The sequence below is a fragment of the Peromyscus californicus genome, unplaced genomic scaffold (assembly GCF_007827085.1).
Source record: "Peromyscus californicus insignis strain IS unplaced genomic scaffold, ASM782708v3 Scaffold_8__1_contigs__length_139910024, whole genome shotgun sequence".
NCBI lineage: Eukaryota > Metazoa > Chordata > Mammalia > Rodentia > Cricetidae > Peromyscus > Peromyscus californicus.
In genome coordinates this window covers 56,675,724-56,692,171 of record NW_026294606.1, presented here as the reverse complement: position 1 = coordinate 56,692,171, position 16,448 = coordinate 56,675,724, and the positions used below count along the sequence as shown (strand labels likewise).

Genomic DNA, 16,448 nt, shown 5'->3' with positions numbered 1-16,448 from the left:
ATGGCCATACTGCTTGGGATACAATTTATCTTCTTGGAAATATCCAAGGAGCAAGAGTGAAGAAACATGATGGGACTTAATTACTTTTAGGATAAAGTGGCAAAAAGAAAGGGAAGGCAATGGGTCTGGAGAGATGGCTCAGCGGTTTAAGAGCATTTGCTGCTCTTACAGGGACCAGGATTTTGTTCCCAGCAGCCATGTGACACTTCACAACCATCAGTGACTCCAGTGCTAGTGATCTGACCCCCTCTTCTGTCCTCCACAGGCACTGCACGCATGTGCTGCACAGACATACATGCAGGCAAATCATTCTCACATAAAATTAATCTAAAAAACAGTTAAGAAAAACAAAGAGACGACAAGTGCCAAGATCACTACAGAAGCCTCAGCCTGAACAGCCCTGCAGCTAGAAAACCTGGGCAGGCCTCAGGGCTCATTGCTAAGAGCCACCATTTCACTTCATTGTGGAAAGAATTTCTTTTTTTTCTTTTCTTTTTCTTTTTTTTAAATTGTTCTGATATAGAGTCTTATTGTGTAGCCCTGAGCCTGGAATTTGCTATGTAGACAAGGCAGACCTTCAACTCAGAGATCCTCCTGCCTTTGCTTCAGGAGTGCTGGGATTAAAAGAGTGTGCACCATGTCTGGCTCTGATGTTTTTAAAATATATGCAAAAGGAATTTGATGTGATCCTCTACCCTTTAACATAGGACTCTCCACAGAATTATCCAAGTCTGGCAGAGTAGGCAATAATCTTAAATTTAAGTCTGGTTATATTTTCACTAAACAAAGTACCTTTTGTTGTTACGGACTGATAACCTGCTGGGCGGTGGTGGTGTATGCTTTTAATCCCAGCATTCGGGAGGCAGAGCCAAGGAGATCTCCGTGAGTTCGAGGACAGCCTAGTCTATAGAGCGAGATCCAGGCACCAAAACTACACAGAGAAACCTTGTTTCAAAAAACAAAACAAAAAAAGGACTGATAACCTAACATGAATAATTCCTTACAAAATGAGAAATAAGTAACTTTTTTTTTATTCTTCCCCAAGTAACTTTTTATACAGATGAGATTTCCCATATATAGTCACAATTTGATGCAGAAAAGAACACAGGATTTCTTAGGAGTCTTCATTGGGAGAAGACTCATAGCATTGCACTGAATTTGTACCAAGCACCTTTCTTGTGTGACCCCACTATATAAATTATAACAGGACTATTCCTATATGCTCAGTTCTGTAAGCCCTTTTAGGATCATTACTGAATTTGAGGTCTGTTTGAGGTTCTCTGATGCAAATGATTGACCATTACTGCATAGGTGTGAAGAAGTTATGGGATGTGAAATTCTCATTATTATCCTGGAAGGGCTCAGTGAAAGTAAGGTGAGACCTATTACCTCAAATGCTCAAAATAACCTAAGATATGGGGAAAAGGCGATTCTCTTGAAATCACCTTCGTGTCTGTGATCTCCACAGTTACTATTAGTGGATACTGTAAAGTTTTACAGGAGGTGAAATTTCAGTGGCCAGGAAACCAGTCTCTTGTGATGTAGTAAAGTGGTGTGCAAATGACATAAGAATATAAGATTCCTCCTTTTCTAGAGAACTGTCCATTAGATCCACTTGAATAACCTCTCTTAAGTGTCTTTAAATATTGCTTTTGGTTCCTCTTTAGGTTCCTGAAAATAAGCCCCTGGAGGCTATAAATTTAGCTATAGAGGCTGGGTTCCGCCATATCGATACTGCTTATGTGTATCAAACAGAAAAGGATGTAGGACAGGCTATTCGAAGCAAGATTGCAGCTGGCATTGTAAAGAGAGAAGACATATTCGTTGTTACAAAGGTATTGTGTGCCTAATGTTCAGGTGAACATATTAATTGAAATGTGATATAAGCAGGTAAAGACTTATTTGATTGGATAGTTCATTAATTGATAAAATATACATACTGGTACAACTTTTATTTACATATAATTCATAGATGAGTTCCATCATGAAATGCAGAAAAAAGATTATGACCTCTACCAATGTATCATTCTAAAGTCCTTTGCTTTTATGAGCTTCAATTCAAAGCAGTATATTTTTTTTCACATGGGCTGTAAATTCAAGTAAAACTATGAAATTGTGGCTTTCTGAATCTCTTTGATAGCTTTGTAAAATCTGTTATATTCCAAATACTAATTTCTACCTTTAAATATTGAAGAGCAGTAAAAGAGAACTTTCATCTGAAAGGTTAGTTAAAGTACATTTATTACTGTCCATCACACATTAAAATGTCATCTGTTGCTTCTGTTCAATGATGTAGACAAAGGGATGCTAATTCTTCTCTAATACTAAGAATGGATCAAATAATTTGATTAATAACTGCTTTTGATCTCTGTGAGATATAATTCAGAGACTAAATATTATTAGTTGTAGATAGAAGTTTTATCTATTGAGAAATTTTCTTTTCTTTTTGAAGGATTAAAAACAAACATGTAATCATGTTCATATGTGTAAGTCAGATTAGTGGAAGCCACAGAACAAAGGGAATTTTATGTCGTATGATTGTAAGTTTCTATGTAGTAAAAATGTATCAGTATTAGATAAAATAAAACCTCCATATTTGGATAATTTACTAATCCAGGATTACTTCATTTCTTTCATGTAAATAGCTTTGGTGCACTTTCCTTAGACCAGAGCTGGTTCGGTCTAACTTGGAAAAATCATTGAAAAACCTTCAACTGGATTATGTTGACCTCTATATCATTCATTACCCAGTGCCAATGAAGGTAAGCAATTTGAATGATCAGACTTAATCAACTTTAACAAGGATGTGGTTATTATTTTTCTGGATGGTCAAGATAAAATTCTGTTATATTTTTCTTTTTTTTTTTTTTTTTTTTTTTTTTTTTTTTTTTTTTTTTTTTTTTTTAAAGATTTATTTATTTATTATGCATACAATGTTCTGCCTGCATGTATGTCTGCAGGCCAGAAGAGGGTGCCAGATCTCATTACAGATGGTTGTGAGCCACCATGTGGTTGCTGGGAATTGAACTCAGGACCTCTGGAAGAGCAGTCAGTGTTCTTAACCTCTGAGCCATCTCTCCAGCCCCTGTTATATTTTTCTATAAACTCAATTTCTGTATTTTGTAGTCTACTCAAAGTAGATTACACAAATGGCCATAAAATAGGAAGCCAAAGCAATTTTTAGAATTATGGATTCAAAAAATAATCTTCAAAAATGTCCCTATTTATGCATTCCTTATATTACATCAGTAGGTATTTGAGTTTTATTCCAGCATTTTGTTTTCTTGTGGCATTGAGACAGTTCAAGCTTCCTGGTTATTACCTCCTTATAGCATCGTTGAGTTTTCCACCATCAAAATTAGCTTTGCATATAACCTTGAATGGCCATCTTTAGTGGACATAGTTTCCTTTTGACCAAATATATTCAGGTAAAGAAAGAATCATTGATTGTTTGGCCTGGGTCAGGAGTGAAATCCATTACTACTGAAGGTCAAAGTTGTATGTCTACTGAATTTCTCAGTGAGAGAAATATCTTACCAGAACTATGAATAAGAAGTGACAAAATAAAGGTCATCAGCTAAGAGACTACATGTAGATACATGAGAATACCATTTAATAATAATAATAATAATAATAATAATAATAATAATAATAAATATATGTAAAACTACATTTATGAATTTTATATGAGACTAGTTCAAGCATCTAAGAATACTCCTTATAATTCAGCGTACAAATCCCCTTGTAAATGTAAGTACATAGAATGATGCTCCAATTAAAACACATTTAGTGTCCCATTTCTAGCTGTTCCTATGAGATACTTATGTTTAGTCAGATCATTGTGAAGACTGTTTCTATTCCAGCCAGGGGAGGATCTGTTTCCAGAAGATGAACGTGGGAAAACATTATTGGACACTGTGGATATCTGTGCCACATGGGAGGTGAGAAGTTGAAAGAGGAACAACAGAGGAGCTGAGAGAGGGAAATCAGGTCATGCTTGAGAAAATGGGGTATATGCCTGTGTGTGTAGAAATTCATTATGTTTATATAGTGTGTTACTGGAGTGAAGGGGAGCCATGCATTACTACAGTGTAATAAAGGGGAATGAAGGGGTACTCAGGACGACAGAAATGACTGCATTTTGCCAGCATATGTAGTGTGAAAATCTCTGCTTCTTAGTGAGGACACACTAAGTGAATTCCTTTATGGCTGTCACTTTCTTCCTCTGTCGTCTTCACTCTTTTGGTTTCTTCATATTCAGTTTCAGTGATCATCTGGGCAGTGTCTCCCTAGAGCCTCCTCTTCAGTGTTAGTGTGATAGCGGTCAAACTCAGGGTCTTTCACACACTGGCAAGTGCTCTGCCATTGAGCTGTATGTCCAGAGCTAGATGGTGTACTCTTAACTGTTCCATCCTGCATTTGTTTCAACGTAAATATGACTCTTTATAACTCTTTCATTTCTAGGCCATGGAGAAGTGTAAGGATGCAGGACTGGTCAAGTCCATTGGGGTGTCCAACTTTAATAGCAGGCAGCTGGAGAAAATCCTGAATAAGCCTGGGCTTAAGTACAAGCCTGTCTGTAACCAGGTGAGAAACTTCACACTCCTCTTCATCTCGCACACATTTCCTTATTTCTGTTGTGATGCCTCCAGTCCATTTGCTCCTTCCTCAATTCATCTTATTTTCATGGAAAAGAAGATTCGAAGAGCAGTGTCACTGTAGCAAAGGATACTTTAAGATTCTACAATTCAATTTTGGACTATTAAATTTTGGGAAAATGAGGCCGTACCATAGTGTCCAACTGGTACAGACTGTGGAGCTTTAAAGTGGTCCAGGAAGCAGATGCCATTAGTAGTATTTTAGGATCAAAGTAGACTTATCCATGAGCTGGGAAAAATGTAATGTATCGGACAAATGAAGGTGCTGGCAAATGGACTGATTTATAATGAGAAGTCCAGAAAAACATGAAATGAGCAGGAAAAGGAAAGACTGAAGATGAGAGAGATGAGTGGGCATGGCAGTTTTGGAGATAAAGGAATTATTCCTTCCTTTTAGTATATCTGGTCTTAGGATTTTGAAACAGAGACATAGCTGAAATTTCTAACTTGAAATTTTAGACTCGAATTCTAAAAACCGTGTATATTTGACTGATTGCCTGTTTATGGTGATATTAGTGTTGGATAAAATCCACACTCAGGGACCATATGCAGAACATACAGTTGATTCTGTGTCAAAAACCTCCTGGTGAGCTTTTCTTTTCTTCCTCCTCTCCTAAAAGTAACTTAAATGCATATATTCTGTGAGTGGTTCTTTGTTCTTTATTATAATTTAACACATTCTCATCATGTAGCAAATATTGTTGTCTGGAAACAGTGGTGAACCGGCTACTATGATAGCAAAGAAGAAGAGACTGGCAGCCAGTTAAAGTATTTCACTAGAGACCAGAATAAGGAAAGCATCTTATTGGGTGCACAAGAATAGGGCAGTGTGCTGGACATAACAGAAGCATTGCCTGGCACAGGCCCCACCACCATTCCACTGCACTCTCTGTTGGAAGGCCTTGCTACTGGTCAGAGGTTGCAGTCTATCATGGCCTGGCAGCTTTTTCCAAAAGCTTGGCACATAGAGACCCTCTCCCTCCCCAGTGAAACTTTCTACCTGCCCTTATCTGGATAATGTCTCTGGGTCCAGAGTGTTGACCCTATCTAAAAGCTGTCTCTAAGCCAGATGCCTGATTTTTCCTTAGCTTGACCCTTGGCACAGATTCCTGCTAGAAGACTTGTGCTAGAAGCTCTGCTATAGGACCCTACTGCCACATATGAAGCCTTGAGATAGGAGTGTGCCATTTAATGCAAATTAGGGTTTGTCTCCAAACTTCCCAATCCTATATATTCCTTATAGTCTGGGATAAAGTTGAGCTGATTTACTGAAGTCTGTCTCCCAAGGGGCTGTCTCCTTCATACCCACAGTCGACCTAACCCTGTTCCCGACTTCTACTCCCTCCATCCTCATGAACCAATGCAGCCAACGATCTGGAAGAAGAAGCAGAACTGCACCTCTCTAACCCTTCCTCTTTCTTCTTTGTTGTCCAAGAAGTTTGTCTCTACTTTGAAGTCATCTGTACATGTAGGATTTCATGTATCCACAAGGTCTAGGACTCACAAATGAGAGAAAAAGTGAGGTGCTTGTCTTTCAGCAACTAACTTAATTTACTTATTGTGATTATCTCCAATGCATTAATTCCTCTGCAAACAGCTTAACTTTATACATTTTTATAGCTAAAAACTTCCATTGTGCTTAGAAATCACATTGCTCCATCCTTTCCTCTGTTGTTGGTTGCTGTGTTGGTTCCCTAACTTAGCTATCATGAACTGGTCTGCTGTTAGCAGCCTTCTCCCCACAGAAATACAATTTTGGGTCATTAAGTCTTTACATAATAACACAAAATTGTGACTTTCCAGTATAAATATTCAATATTTATGTAGACTTGGTATTAATTTTCTCACAATTTTCATCAAACATCTTGAATAATTGATAGGCTGATGCAGACTATTTCTGCTTCTTACCTAACCTATATCTCAAAACAGTGAGGTTGTCACCTGGACAAATATACCCATATAGGGTATATCTCCACATATATGTAATATTTTCTTTAATTTTCAAAGTTACATTCGTGTGTGTGAATGAATGTATGCTTCTCTCTCTCTCTCTTTCTCTCTGTGTGTGTGTGTGTGTGTGTGTGTGTTATGATGCATATGTGGAGGAGGACAGGAGATTACTTGTGAGTTTCATGGAACAAACTCAGGTGTGGCTGGGCAATAAGTATCTTAACTCACGGAGCCTCCTCACTGACCCTATTTCTGCAACATTCTTATAAAGTTGCTCAAAGTAGTTTCTTTGAGTGTTCACCTTCAGAGAGTTCAGAAAATATGTCCCAATAATGATGTTATCAGACATTGTCAGACTTATATTTAGAGAAATTAACAACAATTCTCTTACTGAATCTGAACCTGTCTATATTTAAATTCCCCAATGATTTCCGGAAACATCTTCAAGCCAACACTATGTTTTTTCTTTGTAATGCAAAATGGAATTTAAACTTCAAGATCTGGTTCATAGAATTAGTTTATCACCAGAAAATTATTTTTTGTGTATCATATTAGTAATATAGATGTGAAATTAAGTTTTAAAGACACAGATTATATTGATAGTCTAAGTATGTTACATTTTCTTTTTTTTAATTCTTTTTTTTTTTTTTTTTTGGTTTTTTGAGACAGGGTTTTTCTGTGTAGTTTTGGTGCCTGTCCTGGATCTCGATCTGTAGACCAGGCTGGCCTCAGACTCACAGAGATCCACCTGGCTCTTCCTCCCAAGTACTGGGATTAAAGGTGTGGGCCACCACCGCCCGGCTTCTTACATTTTCTTATTGAGGTACTTACCTTTAGTGATCCTCTTTTACATGAACATTAACATCTCACATAATCAGATATCATCTTTCTGTCTGTCCATCTATAGGTGGAATGCCATCTTTACCTGAACCAGAGCAAGCTGTTGAACTACTGCAAGCCAAAGGACATTGTTCTAGTTGCCTACTGTGCTCTTGGATCTCAGCGTCCTAAACGATGGTAAGGACAGTAGGGAGTTTACTTCAAACACCAGTATTGGTGAAATCTTTTCAATACTATAAACTTACTTATCAGAAACTCCTTTTGAACTTGCTCAGGGATAGAGGAGAATTTGCATGTTTGACATCTTGGTGATGGAAATGTTGCTGGTCCAAGGACTCTTTTGAAGACCCCTGGTTTTGAAGCCTCTGAACAATTCTCAGCTTTTGAAGCTAAAAATATTTGCCTTTTTTTCCAGGGTGGACCCAAACTCCCCAGTTCTCTTGAATGATCCAGTTCTTTGTGACATGGCAAAAAAACACAAGCGAAGTCCGGCCCAGATTGCTCTTCGTTACCATCTTCAACGTGGAATTGTGGTCCTTGCCCAGAGTTACAAAGAGAATGAGATAAAAGAGAACTTACAGGTGACCAGGGAGGCTGTGGGCATCAGGACTCTTACACATCATCTCTCTTCTATTTTCTTCTTTGAAATCTCTCAGGGAATTTTTTGGATAAGTCAATCTCCCTATCATTTCCTACTCATGTGAGATTTTAGTTGCTTTCAGAAATGTTTTGTTCTACTCTACAATACAATCGACAACTTAGCTTGATAAAATTAGATTTAGTGAGAGCACAGAAACTTAGAATTGAGAATTAAGTCAGCCAGGCACTTTGACCATCTTTGCAATGGATCTTTTCATTGTCAGATGACATGAGAGTTTAAGTTTGGGCAGATATTTTCATATGATAAATTTTTGTGGCTTTATTTTGCGTTTGACTTGCATATTCACATATTTTATTTTATTTTTGTTTATTAATTTTTGTTTATGTGTAGAAATGTTTTGGCTGCATACATGTCTGTGCACCATGTCCATGCCTAGTACCTGCACAGGCCAGAAAAGGGTATCACATGCCCTAGAACTGGATTTGTGGATGATTGTGAGCTGCCCTGTGGGTCCTGGGATTCTAATCTGCTCTGGAAGAGCAGCTAGTGTCTGAACCACTGAGCCATGGCCAGCATCATGCTCACATATTTTAATATGGATGTATTTATTTCTTTTGAGTTGCTTTACAGGCTAAATGTGTATTCTTTTCTTGAGACTTACCTATGTTGATGATCTTCTCTTTTCAACTACAAGAACTTTGTTATACCATTACCTACAAGAGTTGAAAAATGAACCAGCCACAACCTAGTGCTTTAATATAAAGATTATTTGTTTAGTTCATTATTCTATGATTTTACAACTTTCTAGAGCCCTCCCAGAACACTGAGGCATCTGTCTACCTTGAGTTTACTCAAGTATGTCCACAGAACTGTTGTGTGTGTATTTGCAAGTGATGAGGTCCATCTGCCTCAGGATATAGTTGTCTCTTGCCTGATGTTCTTTTTTTTTTTTTTTTTTTTTTTTTTTTTTTTTTTTTTTTTGGTTTTTCGAGACAGAGTTTCTCTGTGTAGCTTTGCGCCTCTCCTGGAACTCACTTGGTAGCCCAGGCTGGCCTCGAACTCACAGAGATCCGCCGGCCTCTACCTCCCGAGTGCTGGGATTAAAGACGTGCGCCACCACCACCCGGCCTTGCCTGATGTTCTTTAGCTTCAGATAGTTTTCATTCACTAGCCAATTGGCATAGGCTTAGTTCCTCACATATTCTTCTTTCAATTCATTGAGTAGGCATTTGCAAAGACTTTAAACCTAGGCAAACGATTATCTGTCATTTATTCTGCTAAATTAAGAACTGGGAGATGGCTCAGTGGTTAAAGCTCTTGCCAAGCAAACACGGATCTGCAGAACTCATATAATTCCATGTGGAAGTGGTGCCCCCTCTAATTCCAACTTTTCAGACAGAGATAAAGGATCCCCATAGTAAGCTGACTAGTGAAAATAGCCATATTGGTGAGTTCTGGGTCTAATGGACAGATCCTGCCTCAATGAATAAGGTACAAGAGCTATGAGGATGAAGCCTGGTATCAACCTCAGGCTTTCACATGCCATTCACACACATGTGAGCACCTACAAGAAAAACACACATGCATGCCATATATACAGACATGAAAATAGCAAAAAGATAGAAGCAGCTAAAATTAAAGGAGTGAGAATATGGACCTGCCTGTTGGTAGAAGTAGGTGCATATTTGCATGGAGTGTGGAGACTGGAAAGTATGAGTTGTAATTAATTTCCTGCATTTATATCTTCTCCATATAAATTACCTTGCAAATTCAGATACATTTACTCTATCCTAAATTCTGCTGTTTTCATTCTCCCTCCCTCCCTCCCTCCCTCCCTCCCTCTCTCTCTCTTCCTTTGTTTATTTTCATGAGCAGAAATTTCTCTTTATTGTGTTTCTTCATTCCTTTACTTTGTGGTTAAATGTCGTGTCCTTTTCCTCATTCGAAATAGAACATCAAAAATGTTACATTATTTCTTCCCAAACTCTAATTGAAGTACAGTTTCTGAAATAATGTAAAATAAAAATTGAAATAACACTTAATAATGTTCTAAGTGGCTATGTGGTATTGCCAGCATGAATAATCATATTCATGGATTCTCTTTGTCTTATTTATACTCACCCCTTTTCAAAATATGACAAATTACCTTGCCTTAAATGGCTAATTAAACAAGACCTGGATAAAGACAATGCCAGTAGACACTCCTACTTGTAAGGCAGAAATCTCATAGGGGATCATAATTAGATAAAGAACTACAAACGATTAAAGAATTCTAAGAGCCTAAGATCTGAAGAATTGGTCTCCCTTAGGATGGGCTCCTTGTTTATCCAATACCAACTGGCTGGTCATGAAATCATAAACATACAAGCAACACTAAACAGATTCATTAGGCTGAATTTATGTGTGTGTGTGTGTGTGTGTGTGTGTGTGTGTGTGTGTGTGTGTGTATACGTGTGTGTGTGTGTGTGTGTGTGTGTGTGTGTGTGTGTAGAATAACTTAACAAAAGAGACCACGAATTTGGGAGAGAGTAACAAGGAGACATGTGAAAGTTTGAGAGAGGAAAGCAAAGGGTGGGAGGCTGATATAATTATATTTTAATACAAAATAAAAATATGATTTTCTGGACAGATAATACTTATATATGTAAGAATTTCATCATTTATTATTGCTTACTTTGATTACATCTTTCAGTGCTTAAATATCTAAACATTAAACTTGTCCATAAATTGAGAAAGAACTGAAGTTTTGAAATATTAAGAATTTTAATATGTCCCTATAATGGGAATTTATAATTTTAAGTGGACTTTTAATATATTAATAACTTTCTTAGTTTTTTCTATTAATGTATTTGTATATATTATTAGGTTTATTGCTAGAGAAGTGGTGCTACTTATCATCTTTTGATAATATAGTCTTTGCTTTTTTGTTAGTTTTTAAATATAAAGGTGTGCTCAGCGCTTTTTACTAGAGGGATCAGTTGCTAGATTTTGACACTTTAAGCTTTTTCTCCTCCCTCCCTGCCTCCCTCCCTCTCTGCTTCCCTCCCTCCTTCCCTTACTCCTTCCCTCCCTCTCATCCTCTCTCCTTCTCTCCCTCCTTCCCTACCTCCTTTCCTTTCTTCTATTTATTTATCACCGTTTTTGGAGAAATAACACAGGATTTGATGATCTATTTGTGTCACTATTTTAGAAATTAGTAAAAATTGTTTTTATGTAAAATAACCCAGTGCCAGCCGTTGAAATCTTCTTCAAGTCAAATTTTTTCTTTATTGGAAATGATGAAATTAACACTTGAATAATTCTTGACTTAAATTGTGTTGCAAAGAATTGTTCCTATTCATGTAAATATTAAAGTTAAATGGTTCAGAAATTTACTCTAGATTGTTTGGAAACTATCACTTTGGTCTTTGAATAACATCAGGTTTATATCTGCTGCAGGTCCTTTGGATATATTATACTGCTTCAACATATCTCAAAAGTGATTTCCTTTAACTTTTATCTGACACCCATTGACCATTTGAGTATCTTGCTTGATGTCTAATAACTTTCAGAAGTTTTTTTGGTATATGAAAAAGTTGCCTTTAAAGAATAAAATGGGATTCACTTGGGTTTTAAAAATTTGCAAATTGGTAGTGTCCTAAAATGTTTCTAATTGTTCAATAGGTACTTGAATTTGAGCTGCCATCGGAGGATATGAAAATCCTAGATAGCTTGAACAGAAATTTAAGATATGCACCTGCTCCATTGTAAGTCACTCTTATAAATGTGCCACAATTTATTTTAGCTTCTCTCTTTTCCTTTTCAGTGAATGTTTGTTCAGAAACCAATCACTTCATTAGTTTCTTGAAAGCTGCCATTCAGACTGTTATTTTAACTTTTATTTTTCTTGTTTCTGAGTCATGAATATCTCAATCCTGAAAATAAAGTTTATGCAGAAAGAGATTTAACACCAAGGGAAGACTAGGAAAAAAAGTTTCATCACTGATGAAATTGATAGCCTTTAAAAATCTTTATTCCTCCTTATTGCTCAATGATTATATAATTTTATATTTCATACATATTTCAAATAAAGACAAACTAGGGACACATGATCCCTTTTATCTGTGGAGATTTTAATTCACAATGGAAGTAAATATAATAATTTTAAAAGAGGTATACGGTTTGCAAAGACTGGCATGTACATTGTCATTGCTAATAGAGTATTTTATTAATAGAGTGAATTGAAGGATAAAGATGAGACATAATGCATGTTAGAGAGTGGCAAGCATTTAGTAATTCTTGCCACCTATTAAATATTTTAGTAAGTAATAATTTTGTCATTTTATATTTTGTAATGGTGCTAAACTATAGAGATCTACAAATTATATGTTGAGTTTAATCTTTAGACATAGAAATCTATCTTATTAGAGACATTATCTGAATGCAACACATTATGTCGCATGTGATGGTCAGTGCATAATACTGCACAAATTAAATTGTAAGGAAATTAGTACCTATAATCTGTATTCGCCACATTATTTTGTGATTATCCATGATTAGACCTTCATTAAATATGACATTAAGTTTCTGCTTTTATTGAGAGACTGAAATGATACATAATCTTTCCTCCTGTGCTTTGACAGACTGACTATAGAAGTATAAGGAAGGTACATGTATCAGTGTCTGTCTCTGTGTTTTCCTGCTCTAGGAAAGAGAATTTAATTTAAAAAATCAGTCATACTTTTAAAAAAACATTTCCTTCATAGTCAAGTTTAAAAAAATAAAACAGCAGATTCTGCAACCAGCCAGGAAAATTAAGTGGTCAAGTCTAAAGATAGCATCATAGATATCTGCCTTTACTACCATAGAAATGAACCCAAGCACTAATATTTTATATTTTTCTTTTCTATTTTAGTGGTGAGGGCCACCCAGAATACCCCTTTTCTGATGAATTTTAATGTGGTGGCCTGTGTCATGACTTCTATCTCAAGTCTCATCATAGCTCTATATGGATAATGATGTGGGCAACATCCGAGATGCTGTTGATTGGACATATCTCATTCTGCTCAATCTGAACTGCTTAACAACTCAACTTCAGCTAGTTGTGTCCATCAGTCCACCATAATTCATTACATTTTCATCATGCTTTGAAATAATGCTAATGTTTCCTATAAAAAGGTCTTTCTTTAGTACTGTGTGCGTTTCTTTCCTCATTTGTTTTCTTTTGAGTCTTTGAGACCAAAAATTAACTTCTGTGGAAGTCTGGGGGAAGAGTTTAGGAAGTGATAATTTAAGGGGTTGTAGTGGGTGGAGACCTTCTGCTCTACCAAAGTTACAGGTAGCAGGTATTTGAGAGAAAGATCAACTGTCCTGTAAGCCCCAAAGAAAACACACTGCATGTGGTTCATGCTTCTCAGTCTGGAAAGTGAGGCATTCTTGGAAAGACTGACAAACAGTGCCAAGGATCCCTAGCAGCATCTAAATACCAGAGCCCTGGGAATGGTGAGTGAGATGTTCCTGAGATAGTGTTGACTCATAAGGTGACAGGGGGTTGGGTAAGGCACTGATCTCTGGGTATAGAAGTATGTCATTAGGAGCCATTCTGTTGCTGTTCCTTTATTAGAATCATAGTCGCCTTTCCTTAGAACCTATGACCTATTTAATCTCAGGTTCTTGGCCTTATTAACAGTGTCAGGTATGGGTTGCATCTTGAGGAGCAGGCCTTAAATCTAATAAAGTGGGGTTGGCTGCTTCCATAACATAGGTGTCACTATTCCACCAGCACATCTTGCTGGCAAACACTGTTATAGGTTGCAGATACCTTTCTTCTCAGGTAGCATGAGAAGTTTAGTAGTCAGTTTACTAGTCAGTAGGGTTGAAGCTTCTAGTTGGGCACCAGATTTATTTCTCTATGTTTTATGATATAAATATAAATATGATCTTACTCAAAAAGAGCTTGCCTATGTTTCACAGACTCTAGAGCATTGTCTTATTTTCATAATAATAAAGTACAATTTCAAGTAAATGAAAACAGCAACAACAAAACACCAAAAAAGATGTGGGGCTATGAAGTTTCACATTCTCGTATAGAAACATCAATGATTTATTTGATATTGGCTAACTGACATTATACAGACTCTTGGAAACAGTCAAATGTCTACAGCAACAAAATAAAGAGTCAAACAAAATAAATGAGATTTTAATTGGTAGGAAAATTTTCTGTGTTTTACCCAGCTTTGCCAAACATAACCAGTGTGATCTTGGTTGATAGGTCGCATTTACAGTTAACCAATTTCTTCCTTTAAAGTAGAGTAATTGCTCTGGAAGTTACAATAACTTATCTTATTGGCCCCATGCTTTGAAGATTCATCAAAACAAAGTTATGCTTATCATGTATATAATGATTCACCCTTTCCTCTCAGCCCCAGATGTACCTTAACATCTTAGAGAACTGCTGAAACCAGGGCAATGCCTGTGGTTTATGGTGCTGTTTTTTATTTGTCTTAGAAATAATTTGCCATAGAATCTTTGTAAACTATGGAAAGTAGATGGAAATAAGCTTTGATTTTACTTGCTCTTGAGAAAATGATTGACTAGTATCTGTTCCCATAATATGGAAAACTGACCATGATTCTACAACATTTGAGGAGAAAATTTGATACCCTTTTGGATATCATACTGGCTATTCCTCATTTTTTTTTTTAATTTTCCTTTCTCTTTAAAAAAATTCCCTTTAATGAAAACAGATTCTTTCCTCAAACAATATATCTTGATTACATTTTCTGCTCCCTCTACTCCTCCAAATTCCTCCCTTCTTCCCTCCCATCCATATCCACCCCCTTTTAGTCTCTCATTAGAAAAGAACAGGCTTCTAATAGATAGCAACCAAACAATAACATAAAATATAATAAGATAAAACAAAACCATCACATCAAGGTTGGACAAGGCAACCAACAGAATGCAAAGTTCCCCCAAAGAAGGAACAAAAAAATCAGACCTACTCATTCACATATTCAGGAGTCCCATAAAAATAATAAATTGAAAGCTATAATTTTGTTACTACTCTTTTCTTTTTTTAATTTTTTTTAGACCAGTAGCATGTAGTTTTGCCCGAGGCCTCTGGGTTATCTAGTCTTTGGTTCTTGGTCACCCAAGCCATGTAGAGTATGGGTTCTGTCTTCTGGAATGGCTCCTAAGTCAAATTGGACATTGCTTGGTTTCTCCCACAAGCTTTGTGTCACCATTGCCCTAGCATATTTTGCAGTCAAGATAGCATTGTAGATGAAAAGGTTTGCATCTGGGTTTGTGTTTACATTTCTCCTTTGGCAGCCTGCAGAGTACCTTCCCATATCAAAGACACTAGAATGTAGGGGTGAAGGCTCTGTGTAGGTACCAAGGCAAACTCTCCATTTTCAATGTATTGTGTGGGTGTTGTCTTCAACAATGGGGCCTCACTGTTAGTATGTGCAGAGCAACCTAATGCCCTGTCAACAGGTTGGATTATTTGGAGATTTCTATGGAACCCTTTTTGTCAACAGCTCAATTGAATGCAACCCAGTCCCACGACTGGAAGCTTCATTTGATGACAAGAGATAGCCAGTTGGGACTCCATCTTCCCCATTATTTGATACTTTATTAGAATCACCTTCATATATTTTAGGAAGTGTCCACTGCACTATATTTTCATACACCCCTCAAATGCCACACAATTCTAGCTGTCTTGCTCCTAATTCCTTACATCAAGTCCATTTCCCCTCCCACTTCCCACCACATCCTCACATTCCCATCCCTGAAAAAGTACTGTGAGATGTTATGTATGACAAATATGTTGGTTAATAAATAAAACACTGATTAGTCAGTAGCCAGGAAAAAATATAAGCAGAACAAGGAAAAAAAAATTCTAAAACGTAAAAGGCTGGGTCAGAGACACTGCCAGCCATCGCCATGACAAACAACATATAAAGATGCCGGTAAGCCACAAGACACATGACAAGGTACAGATTTATAAAAATAAATTAATTTAAGATATAAAAACAGTTAACAAAAAGCCTGGTACAGCCATACAGTTTGTAAACAATATAAGTCTCTGTGTTTACTTGGTTGGTTCTGAATGGCTGTGGGACTGGCGGGTGAGAGAGATTTGTCCTGACTGTGGGCCAGGCAGAAAAACTCTAGCTACAAATGGCACCCAACGAGTTGACAAGAGTTTCCACCTAAAACCTGAAAAAAGATTCTAAAACGGAGCTAAAAACAGCTTCCTAATTGTCTCTCTCAAATGAGCGACAGCCTAGGTGTTTGAGCTACTATGGCGGGTTCCTGGCATGTTTGCTCGATCTACAGTATGGCGAAAATGTGGCCTCTACAAGTGACACATTAAACTACGTGGTAGATTTAGCCTTTGCTAGTACAAAACAAAAAGC

General features: G+C 36.9%; 1 protein-coding gene across 6 annotated transcripts in view; it reads left to right on the top strand.

The window, feature by feature from the left end:
- Positions 1–13,217, top strand: part of LOC128103612 (aldo-keto reductase family 1 member C13-like) — a 51,383-nt gene extending 38,166 nt beyond the window's left edge. For all 6 annotated transcript variants that reach the window (XM_052728141.1, XM_052728142.1, XM_052728140.1 and 3 more), the window contains 8 exons: positions 1,668–1,835; positions 2,646–2,762; positions 3,864–3,941; positions 4,465–4,587; positions 7,516–7,625; positions 7,864–8,029; positions 11,713–11,795; positions 12,944–13,217. In XM_052728141.1, the coding sequence (XP_052584101.1) occupies positions 1,668–1,835; positions 2,646–2,762; positions 3,864–3,941; positions 4,465–4,587; positions 7,516–7,625; positions 7,864–8,029; positions 11,713–11,795; positions 12,944–12,986 (888 nt within the window). In that variant the 3' untranslated portion in view covers positions 12,987–13,217. The remainder of the gene's footprint in view (positions 1–1,667; positions 1,836–2,645; positions 2,763–3,863; positions 3,942–4,464; positions 4,588–7,515; positions 7,626–7,863; positions 8,030–11,712; positions 11,796–12,943) is intronic.
- The last annotated feature ends 3,231 nt before the right edge of the window (positions 13,218–16,448 follow it).